Raw genomic sequence first — 17,154 nt, forward strand, 5'->3', positions numbered from 1 at the left:
GATCCTCCGGGGTCGGCTGCCCTTGTCCGAGGCTAGGCTCGGGCGAGGCGTGATCGTGTCCCTCGAATGGACCGATCCCTGACTTAATCGCACCCATCAGGCCTTTGCAGCTTTATGCTGATGGGGGTTACCAGCTGAGAATTAGGAGCCTTGAGGGTACCCCTAATTATGGTCCCCGACACAAGGTATGACTCTAGCCTTAGTGAACTGTTTTTGGTACTAACATATTCCTCTAAGTGCTAGGAACCTTGTCAAATCAAATGAAATTAGGTTGGAGAAGTTTGGCTAAGTACAGCCACACTTGCACCAGCCTTCGGTGCATCGGACTGTTTGGTGCCAAGGCTGGCTCAGGGATGAACTCGCTGCTCTCGGGAATCGCCGAGGGCGCTGTGGCTAAAATTCACCGGACTGTCCGGTGAGCCAACAGCGCCCGCGCCAACGGACGCCAACGCGATCAACAGGCGACGTGTGGCCAAAGCCAACGGTCACTAGGACGCACCGGACTGTCCGGTGTGCTAAGGGGACTGAGGGCTCAACGGTCGGCTTCACCAAGGAAAGAAAGAAAGCATGCACTTCTCATGTTCGGTGGGGCACCGGACTGTCCGGTGCGCCAACCGACAAAAGGCAAGAATTGCCTACCAAATGGAGATCCAAGGGCTTCTAGCTGCCTTGGGGCTATAAAAGGGACCCCTAGGGGCATGGAGCATAACACCAAGCCTCCATTGAACATCCTAAGACGCCTAGACTCCGCAAACATGCATCCAGATCATTGTGATTGAGATTTAAGCACTTGTTGAGTTGTAAACTCTATGCGCTGTGTTTGTGTGCTTGTTTCTTGACTTGTGTGTGTGCCATTGCTGCGACTCTAGCTCTTGCGTGTGTTTCTTTCCATCCCTTACTCTTGTGGTTTTAACTGTGATCAATATTGTAAGGGTGAGAGGCTCCAACTTGTGGAGATTCCTCACAAGGGAAACATCAACTATAAGGAAGAAAACCGTGGTATTCAAGTGGATCATTGGATGACTTGAAAGGGGTTGAGTGCAACCCTCGTCCATTGGGACGCCACAACGTGGAAGTAGACAAGTGTTCTACTTGGTTGAACCACGGGATAAAAATCGTTGTGTCACCTGTTGTTATTCTTGTGCGATTTTCCACTCACTTGATAATTGCTCTAAGTTTAATACTCACTTTGTAAAGAGCAATTAAGTGAAGAAGTCGTCTCCTTCTCTCTATACATAGCACTTTGATTTTGATTTCATTAACTTTTCATAATCCAAATTTATGCTATTTAGTGTTGATTTTTACAGGATCACCTATTCACCCCCTCTAGGTTCTCTCAGTGCCCAAAACAGACTTAGAAACAATTGGCAAATCAATGTTTTGAGGACCTTCGACTAAGGAAGGCCCCCAACAATGATAGAGCCTAGTAGTCACCTATCTTTAAAATGGGGGTGGCAAAATGTTGAATGGGAAAACATCAAATATGGACATACATGATGATTGTTGGGCGATGAGCATCACTGATGGGCCAACGAGGAAGAGATGTGATGGTTTAAAGATGGCTAAGCAATGTCTCTAACCTACAAAGTTAAGCGCAGTATGAGGTGGCATCTCTAGCGTCTAGTAAGAGATGCCATTGGTTGGGAGTGAGGGAGGACCTCCAAATAGAAAGTAAAATGATCGAATCCTATAAACAGACTCTAAATTAAACTAAAAAAATGTGACAGCAAACCCTAAATCACCCTTACCATATCTTTGCCCTTTCCACCTTTTTTATTTCAGACCTGTTTGAATCATTTGAATTGAATTCCTTTCTAATAATTAAAATTTAGACATAGATAAATTAAACTAACATGTTTTTCTGTGAAATATATTTATATACGGTTGTTGGCCATATGGAGAAAATATTATGTACTACATTTTTAATACATGAGAGTGAGTTGAAGAGTGTGTTATAATTGCAGAATGGAAACATAACCTAGAGGTACGCAAAAGTAATTTTCATTCTCCACTCTAATAATTTGAGATAATATTATATTTGAACTTTGGGAAGTGATGGAATATCAAATTTCAAGTCAAATAACCTACTCTATTAAGTGCCTAATTGTTTCGGCTTATAGATTATATAATCTAGATTATATATGAGATTAAATAATCTAGATTATACAATGTAGGTTGAGCTGTTTGACAATCCAACTTATTGAAACTTCGATTATTGATTGTAGTCATGTGTTGCATGGTGGGAATAAGGAGAAATGGATGATTTTTAAGGAGTGGTAATGGTGGGTATTTTTTCATATAGTTGCCACGATAGTGGGTCATTTTACCAAATAAGTTGAAATAAATACACGTTGTGCAGTTTATGTGATCATGATAACCAACCATCCATATTATATTTTTTGAACAAATGCAGGAGAGCTGCGTGTCATTATATTAAGAATAAAAAACATAGGAGAGACAAGACTTGTCAACCCCTACTACAAAGGCCCCTAGGCCGAGACCTCCCTCACATTAACACAACGCGCCACACACATAACAACCCGACCAAAAACGACCACCAACAGGCAAACTGCTAGGGTCCCGTAGGGAGCTGGCGCAGGAGGAGGTCCTGCAGAGCTGATGCACCAGCCAAGCACGAAACGCTGCCCTCCTCAATCACAACACTCTAAACTCGCTGGGTGCAGGGCACAACCCCCTCAAAAACACAAGTATTACGGTGCTTCCAAATCTCCCAAGCGACCAAAATAATCAAGGAATTAAGACCTTTCCTTAGACTCTTCTCCACTTTCTTGATACTTTGGCACCACCAATTTGAGAAACGAGTGCATCCAGGTTGAGGTACAATGGCTAGGAGGCCTAAATTGTGTAGTATGGATGTCCATATTTGCCGAGCGAACACGTAGGAGACAAGAATATGTTGTATGGTTTCTTCGACCTGATCACACAGAGGGCAAGCAACTGGATGGGGCAGACCTCTTTTTGCCAGTCTATCAGCTGTCCAAACCCTGTTTTTGATTGCCAACCATACAAAGAATTTACATCTTAAGGGGGCCCAAGTCTTCCAGACACGTCGCCAAGGGCCAAAAGGGATAGAGCCAACAAAGAGAGCATCATAGGCCGATTTGCTACTATAAGTACCATGATCAGAGAGGCGCCAGATGTGTTGGTCTGCGATGTCAGGTTGCAGAACTACACCATCAACCAAGTTCCATAGCTGCAAATACTCCACTAGGACCGTTACAGATAATCCTCCCCCGAATATCTGACACCCATTGACGATTTGTGAGCCCCTCGGCTACTGTTCTTCGCTTTAAAGCCCTTCTAGAAATCATTTGGATCAGGGTTGGACAATGTTCAGCCACAGTTTTACTAAGGAGCCAACGATCAGATCATAACTTCACAGATTCACCACTGCCTACCACTAAGGTAATAGCCACATCAACGAGGGCCTTTGCATTACGGTGCACTCGGATAGGGAGACCAACCCATGGCCTTGACGCGTCAGTCTTCTGTAACCAAAGCCACCTGGCACGTAAGGCCCATCCAAACATCTCCAAGTTGAGAATACCTAGACCACCATACTTGAGAGGCCGCTGGACAACTTCCCAGGACACAAGGCAGTTACCTCCATTTGTGTCACCTTGCCCCTTCCAAAGAAAGCCTTGTCTCCTCTTATCGATTGCCTTAAAAACCATTTAGGGAGTTCTAATGCAAGCATAAGATAGATAGGGACAGAAGACAACACTGTCTTAACCATGACAAGACGACCAGCCCGGCTGAGAAGATTGGCTTTCCATCCTAGAAGTTTACCAGCAACTTTATCAACAAGCGGCAAGAGATCAGAGTTAGCAAGCCTACGGATTGATAGAGGAATCCCCAAGTAAGTGCAGGGAATTTTTTTGTAGCACATGTTAATAAGGCAGAAATGGTGGTCAGCTCATTCGCTCCACATTGAATGGGTGTAACAGAACTTTTGGAGATGTTCGTTTTTAGCCCTGTAGCATGACCAAAGATGTCTAAAATGCTGATAATTGCTGAGATATCCTGATGAGAGGGTCGCATGAACAAAACAAAATCATCAGCATAGAAGGAGATACAATGTTTGGCATGTTGATTTGCAATCGGCTGGAGGATATGTCCCCTGAAAGCATAACTGACCATAGCATTCAAAGCCTCCATGACAAGGATAAACAACATGGGGGCCAAAGGATCGCCTTGCCGAAGACCCCTATGAAGCAGAATGTATTCCCCAGGCACACTATTGACAAGGATTCGTGTAGAGGAAGTGCAAAGCAGCGGACTAATAAGGTTGCACCAGATTCGACCAAATCCCAAGTGTTGTAACATGTCAAGCAGGAATGGCCAGGATATTGAGTCAAAGGCATTGGAAATATCCAACTTCAGCAGGATGTGAGTCTCTTTTGTGTGGTGTAAGGATCTGGTAAGTTGCTGCACCAGTAGGAAATTGTCTTGTATACTCCTTCCTTTGATAAAGGCACTTTGGTTGATAGAGACCATACTTGACAGGTGGGGTGCCAACCGAGCTGCTAGCACTTTGGTTACCAACTTAGCAAAGCTGTGCACAAGGCTTATTGGCCTATAATCCTTGACCAGCAGGGCATCCACCTTCTTAGGCAGGAGGGTGATAAAAGTTGTGTTGAGGAGTTTGAGTTTGGAGACATGCCCACATTGCACAACAAGCAAAACACCCATCATATCCTCCTTGATGATATCCCAGCAAACCTTATAAAAACGACCTGTGAAACCATCTGGCCCAGGAGCCTTGTCCAAAGGCAGATCTTTTACAACTGACCAAACCTCCTCCATAGAAAAAACGAGCTCAAGATCCCCCAAATCATGTTGCTGAATGCCCATGCTGTGCAGGTCCAGGGTGTAGTCCCTATGTTCAGCAGTACCTAGTAGGTTATCATAAAAATCAAAGGCTGCTTGCTGTTTTTCTTCTTGTGAGGTGACAATATGTTCCTCAACCTGAAATTTTGCAATAAAGTTCTTTTTCTTGCGGTAGCGGGCTTGCTGATGAAAGAAAGAAGTATTTGCATCACCCTCTTGTAGATACAAAATGCCAGAGCGGAGCCTCGCAATAGTGCGCTCTAATGATGCCAATCCGAGGCAATGCAATTTCAATTTTTTTCTAAGCCATTCCTCCCCGGGTGAGAGCACTCCATTGTCCCTGGCAATCTCAAGGCGGTGCAGATATGGCCTTGTAATCTACCTGTTTGTTTTTATCTAGATTCTTTAAGATTAATCTAGGCATGTTTCGCTAATGTTATTAGCTTTCTACTTAGAAAGATACATAAAGACGGTAAAATCAAGCCTATAAAATCAACTTTTTAAGGTTATGGATTTTCGAAAATTAAATAAAAAGCTAGCGGTTTGTTTTAGCTTATGACTTTTACTCTAAGAAATAGCTATCTAGAAGCTCAAACAAATAGAGCCTTAAGAGCATTTGTAACAAGGTGACTCAAATAATGCAAAAAATTAAAATACTACATCATTTACATCATTCAAAGTGTTTAGGTCACTAAAAACAAATTGCGCTCCAACAATTAAGTAAAAAATCATGTATTTTAGGAAGTAAAATATATTATTAGGAAAGAAAATGATGAGAATAATGTAAAAACAAGGATAGAGCACTAGTTTAGGGTGTGGTATATTTAGGTCACTTCATGGTGTGTCCTATATTTTTATGTGTTAATCTTTATATTTTAAAAGGCAATGTATCACGTGCAAACCAAGTTTTCGTGCAAACAAACTAACAAAAGTCACAAAAAATTCTAAGAAAACTACAGATAACTTAATTGCCTACTCTACCACTATGTAAAATTTCAAATTCATCATGTATTTTAAAATACAAATTCTGAGATAGTTTTCACATTTTTATATCATAGAATTTTATCTTTTTTTGTATCTTATAACATATGATGAATTTAAATTTGAAATTTTATATAGTGTTAGAGTGGGCAATGGAAGTACATCCATAATTTTTTGTGATTCTTGTAACTTTTGTTAGTTAGTTTGCACCTGACACGTTGCCATTTTAAAAAACGACACTCATTTAAGGCACGATCACAGACGATCTAAGAACATGTTTGATTTTTGGAGACTAATTTTAGATCCTCTATTTTATTTTATTTAGTTTATAAATGATCAAATATGAAAACTAGAATAGAATTTAGTTATCATAATTAGTAATTTAAAAATAAAATAAAATAATATTGAGTAACTAAAAATTAGTCCCTAAAACTAAACACCCCTAGATCGAACATGTTCTTTCTTTACTTCAGCCGCTCTTTCCCACTCTTCACTTCGCCCAATTTCTCTCCCACCCTCCTGCTCCTCCTCCCGCGGTCCCGCCATTTCGTCCCCCGCTCACCAACTCAAACCCCCTCCGCTCTCAAACCCTAACCCTAGCCCTAGCCCGCTCCCGGCGGACCGACGATGCCGAAGGCAGGCGGCGGGGCGGCGGACGAAGAGGAGTTCCGCGCCGAGGTGGAGGAGCGCCTCATCAACGAGGAGTACAAGATCTGGAAGAAGAACACACCCTTCCTCTACGACCTCGTCATCACCCACGCGCTCGAATGGCCCTCCCTTACCGTGCAGTGGCTCCCCGACCGCACCGAGCCGCCGGGGAAGGACCACTCCGTCCAGAAGATGATCCTTGGCACGCACACCTCTGACAACGAGCCCAACTACCTCATGCTCGCGCAGGTCCAGCTGCCCCTCGACGACGCCGAGGCCGACGCCCGCCACTACGACGATGACCACGCCGACATCGGTGGGTTTGGCGCCGCCTCCGGCAAGGTGGAATTTCCGCTCCCACCCCTCCCACAAACTCTTCTCCGCGTTTTACTCGATCTCTCTGGCGTGAACTGATACTATTGAGTGATGTCCTGGTGCCGCGCCTTGGTGGAATTTAGTTCATTCTTGATCCGCGTGTTCGCTCCTATGCGGGGGCAGGCACCTTCAAATTTAAATGACAAAACATGAGGGATTTGTGTTGATTTGCTCCGTAATTGATCCCTTAGGCTTGAGCTAAGGAATCTTGCTACAGCACACAATTAGTTATAACTTATTTCTTGCAACCGCGCTGCTTGATAGGACCTAGGAGTCGTTGCAGTTGGGTTCATTTATCTGGGCATGTTGTTTTCGAGGGTAGAGTTCATGTGTCGGGGAACTTTCTATAGTTTGCTTTGTAGATAATCATCTGGGTTGTTGATTAGTGTTAGTTGTACAGGTGGAGTGGACCATTCTGTTTAATGGTTAAAAGATCTTTTGTTGTTACATGTGAAGCTGGTGCTATTGTGGATTCATGCAACGACTGACATTTTATCATATGTACTACTTGCTTAATATTTATTTTTCCTTGTTACTACAAATGTGCTGAACTATGCCCTACAAATGTACTGAATGTGGCTTTAGTTGATTTATCGTCTTAATTTGACAATTCAGTGGTTGCATTTCTTGTTAAGGATCATGTCGTTCCTCTTCTTTCTTGAGAACAATTCAGTGGTTGCAGGGACAGGCAATCTCCATCTTCCTTCCTTGCGGAAAGCTCAGCTTTAGGAATTTTTTTCTGTGCAAATTAATCTTTAGCCTTCTAGATAGCTGTGTTTTTGTGTCAATGCAGAAGCCTAGGTTCTTGCTCCCTTTTTGAAGCCATGATTTTTTTTCTTACATGTTCAAGATGAAGTCTTGAGCCTCAGACCTGCTCATTTTATCCTCTTTTTTTTGCATTTTATTGTTGTGTTGTGCATGAAGGGCAGACCTAGTATAGTGGTGAGAGCTGTCTCATTGAATTACCAGGTCCGTGGGTTTGAAGCAGTCTCACCTTTTCATGGGGAAGGCTTGCCTGATCTATCCTTTTCCTAGACCCCACTCGTGGGAGCCTCCGGCACTGGGTTTGGCCTTTTTTATTGTTGTGTTGTGGGGAGAATCTAAGTATCGTGTGGATTACATACGGAGGAAGATGATGGGGTCCAGAGGGTTTAGGATCTAGAAAGTGACGAATTTCTACTATCACGATGACTCTGTTGATTCTGTGTTCATGTTGGTTTTGGACGATTTTCACCAAAACGATTCTCATAGAAGTTGGCTGAAAAGCTAGGCGTTTGGCAGTCCACAACAGCTTCCGGTGGCCAGAAGCTGAAAAAAGCTAAAACAAACAGGGCCAATGTTTGTTGTTGTCGTGGCCGATTTTCTTATGGGGGTATGGAAATGCTGTTTCCCCCCTCTTTGGTTCGTTGAACGTGTTAAGATCTTTGTTAGGATTTGAATATTTCGATTTATTTCATAATATTGGAGGATTAATAACATTTGCTTATGCTCCATTTTTCCGTTTCCGAATACACTTTTATAATATATTTGTCTCTGATTTCTCAAAGTGGTTACTTTTCTTTCATGTGAAGCAGGAAGTGGATGATTGTAGGTTCCTAGCATGTGCTACCAGTTTACGTATTTGATTGTTTCATCGTCCTGTTGTATACTCATGTTTAAATTTTTTTATGTTTCACGAATCCCTTGATTTTGTTGCCATATCAATCTAATTAAGTACCGGGTATGAAATGTTCTCTTGATTTTGTTGCCATTCCAATCTAATGAATTTCTTGGATATGAGAATGTTCTATTCTTTCATTTACCCTGTAATTCTTAGAACAAACATATACAGTTGAGCATTTGCTTACCCATTTTTGTTACTGCCTTGCTGAGGTCTTCAATGTGTATGGGTTCCTACTTTCTGTTTGAAGACAATTTTTAGAACATGTGTTCCCTTCCTTTTTGTAGGTGCAAATTGTTCAGCAGATAAATCATGATGGAGAGGTCAATCGAGCTCGCTATATGCCCCAAAATTCATTTATAATTGCTACTAAGACAGTTAGCGCAGAAGTATATGTTTTTGACTATAGCAAGCACCCATCTAAGCCTCCACTAGATGGTGCATGCAACCCTGATTTACGGCTGAAGGGACATAATTCTGAAGGATATGGCTTATCATGGAGTATTTTTAAAGAGGGACATTTGTTAAGTGGGTCTGACGATGCTCAAATTTGCTTGTGGGACATTAAAGCAAATAGTAGAAACAAAAGTCTTGACGCCTTGCAGATTTTTAAGGTATGGCTCATGTGCCTGGTTCTCCGTGTGTTAATGGTTGGAGCTTCATGTAGAACATTGTTTGAAGCATTCTTCATTCTCTAACATTCTAATTGCTACTTCAGAATTCTGTACCATCTCTTTGAAGGTGCATAATAGTCATACTTGCGAAAGGGCCTCTAGCTGAGTTGGTTAGGTGGTCTGAGTAGCACTCCTCAGAGACTTCCCGTGGGAGCGAATCTCAGGCTGTGGTAAAAAAATCCACTCGTCTGCCCCATGCCAACGCACAACGCTAAGGCCCGGTCCGGGTCACGGTCGTTTCTTACATGGGCTACGGTGGCGCTGTGTATGGGTGGCACATGGGTTCGGGGGTTTTCTTGACCTGCGTGAGTGTGAAGGTTTCCTTCTTGATATAGGCCATGTTTGTTTCCTTCCAAGATTATATGATCCAGCTTATGGATTATATAAACAACAACAACAACAACAACAACAACAACAACAAAGCCTTTTTGTCCCAAGCACGTTGGGGTAGGCTAGAGATGAAACCCCGTATGAAAACCTCAGAGCTCAACCCCCAAAGAACAGAAAAGGGAAACAAAGGCAAAGGAGAACCGAAAACAACGAAACGGGGAAACACATAAAAGAGATAAAACCCACAAGGACCAGCAAGATCTAAAATGGACACAAGAAAAGGTCAAACGATTAAGGAGGAAAAGCGAAACTATCAATCAGGGTTCTGGCACGTGAATTGCACACTTCCACCCCTTCCTATCTGCGGCGAGCTCTTTGTCAATATTCCACTCCTTCAGGTCTCTCTTCACAGCCTCTGTCCACGTCAAAGTTGGTCGACCTCTACCTCTCTTCACATTTTCGGGACGCCTAATTATTCCGATATGCACTGGTGCCTCTTCAGGTCTTCGTTGGATATGTCCAAACCATCTCAAGCGATGTTGCATAAGCTTCTCCTCAATTGGCGCCACTCCTACTCTCTCTCGTATATCATCATTCCGGACTCGATCTCTCCTTGTGTGGCCACATATCCAGCGCAACATACGCATCTCTGCCACACTTAGTTGTTGGACATGTCGTCTTTTAGTGGGCCAACATTCTGCTCCATACAACATAGCCGGTCGGATTGCTGTCCTGTAGAATTTGCCTTTTAGTTTGCGTGGCACCCGGTGGTCGCATAAGACACCCGCAGCTTGTCGCCACTTCAACCATCCGGCTTTAATTCTATGACTGACATCCTCATCGATGTCTCCCTCCTTTTGAAGCATTGATCCTAAGTAACGAAAAGTGTCTTTCTTGGGTACCACTTGCCCATCAAGACTAACATCGCCATCCTCATACCCCATGGCACTGAAATCACACTTCATATACTCTGTTTTAGACCTACTAAGCCTAAAACCTTTTGCTTCCAGCGTCTGCCTCCACAATTCCAACTTTTGAGAAACACCACTCCTACTCTCCTCAATAAGTACCACATCATCGGCAAAAAGCATACACCACGGTAAAACTCCTTGTATGTCCCTTGTGACCTCATCTATCACCAAAGCGAAAAGATAAGGGCTCAAAGCCGACCCTTGATGTAGTCCTATGTTAATTGGAAAGTCATCGGTGTCTCCATCACTTGTTCGGACACTTGTCACAACATTAGTGTACATATCTTTAATAAGATTAATGTACTTTGTTGCTACTTTGTGTCTTTCCAAGGCCCACCACATTACACTCCTAGGTACTTTGTCATAAGCCTTCTCCAAGTCTATGAAGACCATATGCAGGTCTTTCTTTTGTTCTCTGAATCTCTCCATAAGTTGTCTTAGTAAGAAAATGGCCTCCATAGTTGATCTCCCGGGCATGAAACCAAACTGATTTTGGGTCACGCTCGTCATCTTTCGCAGGCGGTGTTCAATGACTCTCTCCCATAGCTTCATTGTATGGCTCATGAGCTTAATTCCACGGTAATTAGTACAACTTTGAACATCTCCTTTGTTCTTGAAGATTGGTACTAATGTACTCCGCCGCCACTCGTCGGGCATTCTGTTTGCCCGAAAGATGGTGTTGAAAAGCTTAGTCAGCCATACTATCGCTATGTCTCCAAGACATCTCCATACCTCGATAGGGATACCATCAGGGCCCATCGCCTTTCCTACCTTCATCCTTTTTAGCGCCTCCTTAACTTCATATTCTTGTATCCTTCGTACAAAACCCCTGTTGTTGTCATCGAATGGTTCGTCCAATTCTATTGTAGCACTCTCATTCCCTCCATTGAACAATTTGTTGAAGTACTCCTTCCATCTGTTCTTGATCTCTTCACTCTTCACTAATAGTTGGTTTGCTTCATCCTTGATGCATTTGACTTGGTTGACATCCCTTGTCTTCCTTTCACGAATCTTGGCCATCCTATAGATATCCTTTTCTCCCTGCTTTGTGTCCAGCCGTTGATAAAGGTCGTCATAGGCTTGACCCCGGGCTCTACTAACCGCTCGCTTTGCAGACTTCTTCGCTATCCTGTACTTCTCTATGTTTTCTGCACACTTGTCATGATGTAAGCGTTTGTAGCAATCTTTCTTCTCCTTGATAGCCTTTTGGACATCTTCGTTCCACCACCAAGTGTCTTTAACTTCCCTTCTGTTCCCTTGACTCAACCCAAACTCTTCTGAAGCTATCTTTCGGATGCATGTCGCCATCTTCCTCCACATGATATTTGCGTCTTCCTCTCCTGCCCAAGGGCCCTCCTCGATAACTCTCTTCTTGAAAGTTTGGGCCACATCCCCTTTAAGCTTCCACCACTTTGTTCTAGTGACCTTGTTATGCTTATTTCGTTGTAAACGAATCTTAAAACGGAAGTCAGCAACGACAAGCTTATGTTGGGTTACCACACACTCTCCAGGTATAACCTTGCAATCTAAGCAGGCATGCCTGTCCTCTTTTCTCAAGAGGACGAAATCAATCTGGCTAGTGTGTTGGCCACTACTGAAGGTCACCAGGTGGGATTGCCTCTTCTTAAAGAAAGTGTTTGCTATAAACATGTCATAGGCTAGGGCAAAGTTCAGGATTTCCTCTCCTTCTTGATTCCTAGTCCCAAAGCCGAAGCCTCCATGTACACCCTCGAAACTGGTGCTAGATGTACCCACATGGCCATTGAGATCTCCTCCTATGAAGAGCTTCTCGCCAACTGGCACACTACTAACCATGTCCTCCAGGCCTTCCCAGAACTCTCTCTTTGAGTTCTCATTAAGGCCTACTTGAGGAGCATACGCGCTGATAACATTGAGCACCAAGTCTCCAATGACCAGCTTGACTAGGATGATTCTATCTCCTACCCTCTTAACATCTACTACCCCATCTTTGAGGCTCTTGTCGATCAAGACGCCTACTCCATTCTTGTTTGTTGCAGTCCCCGTGTACCACAACTTGAAACCTGTACCTTCCACTTCCTTCGCCTTCTGTCCCTTCCACTTGGTCTCTTGAACACATAAAATATTTACCCGTCTCCTCACCGCAACGTCAACTATTTCTCGTAACTTACCTGTTAAGGAACCTACGTTCCAACTGCCTACACGGACCCTAGTTGGCTCGACTAGCTTCCTTACCCTTCGCACCCGCCGAGGAAGATGCAAAGACCCTTGCTCATTTTTCACTACACCCGGGCGCCGATGTAGCGCGCCACTAAGGATGCGACGACCCGATCCTTGCTCACTTATCACCGGCTCCAGATCAAGAGACAGCGCGTCACTTGAGGGGTGACGACCCGGCCCTTGCTCATTTAACACCATACCCGGGTTCCGATATGGCGCGTCGCTAAGAGGGTTACGCCTTATATAAGCACATAATTATCTGCTTATGAATTATCATAATCTAGATATCTATATTATATAATCCACATAATAATCTATGTTATTTGTTTGCTTCTTAACTTATTTAAGCCAGATTATATAATCTAGAGGGTAAACAAACAGGACCATAATGCCCGGGGTGCCGTCTTACCCCCCCGTAGGTCAAGTTTTTTAATAGTCATACTTGGATTAATAAGACAAATCAATGGAACTAATACAGTTTCTCTTTTATGCTGATTTGACTTTTTGTTGAAAAATAACTATGACAGTATGTGTTCTTGCTAAATAGCAGATTGGAAAACTATATTTTCTTTCTCTTACGTGTACCAGTAGAAAAACCATCTGTATCTGCCACTGAACCGGGAAGCGCTCTATTTTGCAATCTAAGGATTTCAATTTCTCATTTGTTGTTTTCTTATCCACAGTGATGCAAGCCTCATAGAAATACTAATGCTATTTAATAATACTTCGATTTTATTTTTGGCAAGCATCATGATGGTGTCGTTGAAGATGTTGCTTGGCACTTGAGGCATGAGTACTTATTTGGGTCAGTTGGTGACGATTATCATCTTTTGATTTGGGACCTGCGGTCTCCCGCCCCTACTAAACCTGTTCAGTCAGTGGTGGCGCACCAGGGTGAGGTAAACTGTTGTGAGCTTTTAATCACCATTAGAAATATTGATATTATTTGCTACTCAAAAATACATTTTATTTTCTTGGTTACAATTTTTTAAGATTTCTTTTGTTGATTCTCACACATGAAGTGAGGATCCTATTGTCATTAAATGAAGGAAAAGTACTGTATGCGACGAGCACTAGTTTTTTCCAGATCGATGAAGCTAGGAACATTTTATTCATCATACATTCTATCATTTTGTTCCATACACACCTTATTTTTTTTATTAAATAGAGCACATGTTTCCACATCTTTCCTTTGGTTCTCCGGATCTGATGTCATATTGGTGGATTGCATTGAGTGCTAAAAAAATTAGGTTTGTATAAGCAGCATTATTTGGGAACTATATGCTTCTACTATGGCTGTATGAATCAGGGCATAGGAAACCTTTGCCCTGATTTCTTTGGGTGTACAAACTAGAGGTACATGAAAACAATTTGGTGTTGAAAATGAAGATGTTCTAAATTTTCGTGTAGTAAGATTGGAACCCATCATTGCATCGGAAAGCCAGTGGGTGGGATTTTATTGAACCTTGCTCTAAGCTCATGATTCCTGAGAGTTCAATGACAAGAATCTTGTTTATTGATGTTTGCTTCTTTATTTATAGGTGAACTGCCTGGCTTTTAACCCGTTCAATGAATGGGTTGTTGCAACTGGTTCTACTGACAAGACTGTCAAATTATTTGATCTTAGGAAGATTGATACTTCTCTGCACACCTTTGACTGTCACAAGTATGTTTCCACTGTTTTTCTTCTGTTCATAGCTACTGTTTGTTTTTACTGCCTAAGGAACTTTCTGAAGTATTGAATGTTTCTATGGATGTTATATTTCTAGTTTGACATTAATGTTTCAATACCTTGGTGTAATCAGAGAGGAAGTTTTTCAAGTTGGATGGAGTCCAAAGAATGAAACTGTACTTGCATCCTGTTGTCTGGGCAGAAGGCTCATGGTCTGGGATCTAAGCAGGTAAGCAATACAAACATTCACGATATCCTCATTTTGTTACCCTTATATCCTGTTTGGATGTTGATATTGGAGCATAGAATTGGGAATTGGAATCAGCTTTACTGAATTCTGTTGTTTGGTTGCACATAAAATTGTGATTTGGAATCAGAGACCCAAATTCCTGGAATGGGACTATAACTAGAAACTCCCTCTCTCAATACAGAGCGTCTCCCATTTGAATTGCACGCTCTCCCCTTTAAATTGTGTGGAATTGGACCGCACAATTTTAAACTCCAATTCAGTGAACCCAATTCAATTCCATGTCCTCCAATATCGACATACAAACTGAGCATAGTTTTCTTTTCCACTGGTGCGCTGTATCTTCTGGATGTTAATAGTTCGTACGACGGCCAAAGTGGTGTTTTTTGCGATTTTTTTCTGTGCTGTCCGTGCTCCCTACATTATTGCTGAAGTACAGATAACACGATACGGTTGGGATTGATTTTTGTTATTTGCTTTGCTATATCACAGGATCGACCAAGAACAAACACCAGAGGATGCTGAAGATGGTCCTCCAGAGCTCATGTTCATCCATGGAGGCCATACCAGCAAGATCTCTGATTTCTCCTGGAACCCCTGCGAGGACTGGGTGGTTGCTAGCGTCGCTGAGGACAACATCCTCCAGATATGGCAGATGGCTGAGAACATCTACCATGACGAAGATGATCTGCCAATTAGCGATGAGCCGGCAAAAACTTCTTGAAGCAACACATCACAAAAGGAATCTTAACTCCTATCGACTGTTGGTGCTCCTAGATCGGAACCCTGCTCGCCGGAGAATCTTAACCGAGTGAGAGTTGGCTGTAGGTTGCTTCCGTGGTCGTAACTTTATGCTTGACGGGTTGGTCGTTTCTTCGACCGTCTGTATGTGTATTCGTCGAACCTTTAGCATTATACATATGCTGATTGACTAGATCTGTTCGTCGCAGTTGTGTTTTGTAGTATTGCTTTATATCTAGCAGGATCATGCTCGTGATGTGATTTGTAACGGGAACAAAATAATATCCACTCAAGCGTAGGCCAAGCGGTAGTCACAGCTCAGGTCGACGGATGCGCAGGCCGGCGGTGCGTCCATCGTCCTAGAATGCACGCGTTGCCACGTCGGCATTTGACGACAGCAAGCGAGGCGATGCACGTTGGTATAGAACCAGAGGTTTTAGTTGCCATCTCGTCCTCACCACGACTAGGATTGGAAACGAGCCGGAGGTTTTAGTTGCCATCTCGTCGTTACTGTGTTAGGGCTGGAAGGAGTTGAGGTCGCGAGCCAGAACGAGCTGATTTGGTTCGGTGGGTGGATCAGCGAGCTCGAAAATGAGGCTCGGCTTACTTGAGACTCGTGAGCCACCCCGAGCTTGAATCGTCTCGTGAGCTTCGAGCTTTTCTTCCAACCCTAACCACGACGACTATTCTCACGCGCATGCACCATATAGCAACCATATAGCACAAGTGTATGAACATGCAACATCCGTCGTAGCACGGTGAGTGCCCAAGTGTACGTACTGAACTTCGGTTGCTCCATTGTTGCAAGCAGCTAGACGTTCTCTCTGAATGTAAGTGAACATAGCACATGCACACTTTTTTTTTAAATGATCAGAGGTCAGGATTGTTTTACATGAGACAAAATTACTATCTGCAGGAAACCACCGGATGTGATTTTATCTTGCAGTCATGGATCAGAGAAATAGAATAACATCGAGCACTTCATCTAGATTCATAAATTCGGCCGGTGGAGAAAAAAAACGTCCCCATGGTATTATATCAAGAAGAATTTCAAACGTAGTCTCGACTGGAAAAAGTCACGAAAGCTGGTTTCCCGTACAACTTGAGGGTCCGTCCCTTATAGGCTAGATCTTACCCGTGCTACGAGGATTAGGGATGGCAACGAGTACATATCCGTCGGGTAGTACCATTCCATATCCGTATCTATAAAAATTCTAACAATCGAGTTACCCATATATGCTCGTGGGTATAAAATCTTACCCATACTCGTACCCGCGCAGTTAATTTTGCTCGTCGGGTAATCCATACCCGCTAGGAAAGTCTTAAATTCAATATACTAATCACTTAAAATATTAAATAAACATACAAAAACAAGTTTAACATCATACATAACAAATCATATGATTACATAGCTTAGTAGCTAGACAAATGATACCTAGAGAAGGGTTTTATTTTAGCTAAGATAGGTAGACAGGTATATTTTATCCATGGATAACGGGTATGGATAGTACCAACCTGTACCCGTCTACCCAACGGGTAGAGGTTCTTGCCCATTAACATACCCTGAGTACAGAAATCACTCCATACTCGCCTTTATATCGGGTAAAACCCGTCGGATATTTGGGTACTCATTGCCATCTCTAACGAGGATCCATGCCCTATAGGTCAGCCAATCTCGTTGCACACGACCATAGTAACCAGTGAGTGACATTTTTTAACCTCACCCTAAAATTCGCTCCCACTAGAATTCGAACTCAAGACCTAATGATTGTTACTCAGGTCTCCTAATCAACTCGGCTAAAGGC

The 17,154-nt window shown here is 42.9% G+C and overlaps 1 protein-coding gene across 1 annotated transcript; it reads left to right on the forward strand.

The window, feature by feature from the left end:
• Positions 1-6,396: 6,396 nt before the first annotated feature.
• LOC542545 (MSI type nucleosome/chromatin assembly factor C) lies at positions 6,397-15,604 on the forward strand. The gene is made up of 6 exons (NM_001112086.2): positions 6,397-6,822; positions 8,803-9,129; positions 13,436-13,588; positions 14,231-14,355; positions 14,495-14,590; positions 15,101-15,604. Exons 1-6 carry the CDS (start codon positions 6,460-6,462, stop codon positions 15,330-15,332), a joined length of 1,296 nt encoding a protein of 431 aa, NP_001105556.1. The 5' UTR covers positions 6,397-6,459; the 3' UTR covers positions 15,333-15,604.
• The last annotated feature ends 1,550 nt before the right edge of the window (positions 15,605-17,154 follow it).

This window comes from Zea mays, chromosome 1 (genome assembly GCF_902167145.1).
Source record: "Zea mays cultivar B73 chromosome 1, Zm-B73-REFERENCE-NAM-5.0, whole genome shotgun sequence".
Taxonomy (NCBI): domain Eukaryota; kingdom Viridiplantae; phylum Streptophyta; class Magnoliopsida; order Poales; family Poaceae; genus Zea; species Zea mays.

Excerpts from the sequence above, each read along its gene's own strand:
- LOC542545 (NM_001112086.2), top strand. The coding sequence starts at position 6,460 with ATGCCGAAGGCAGGCGGCGGGGCGGCGGACGAAGAGGAGTTCCGCGCC. Across the intron at positions 6,823-8,802 it reads TTGGCGCCGCCTCCGGCAAG|GTGCAAATTGTTCAGCAGAT; the intron begins GTGGAATTTCCG and ends TCCTTTTTGTAG. Across the intron at positions 9,130-13,435 it reads ACGCCTTGCAGATTTTTAAG|CATCATGATGGTGTCGTTGA; the intron begins GTATGGCTCATG and ends ATTTTTGGCAAG.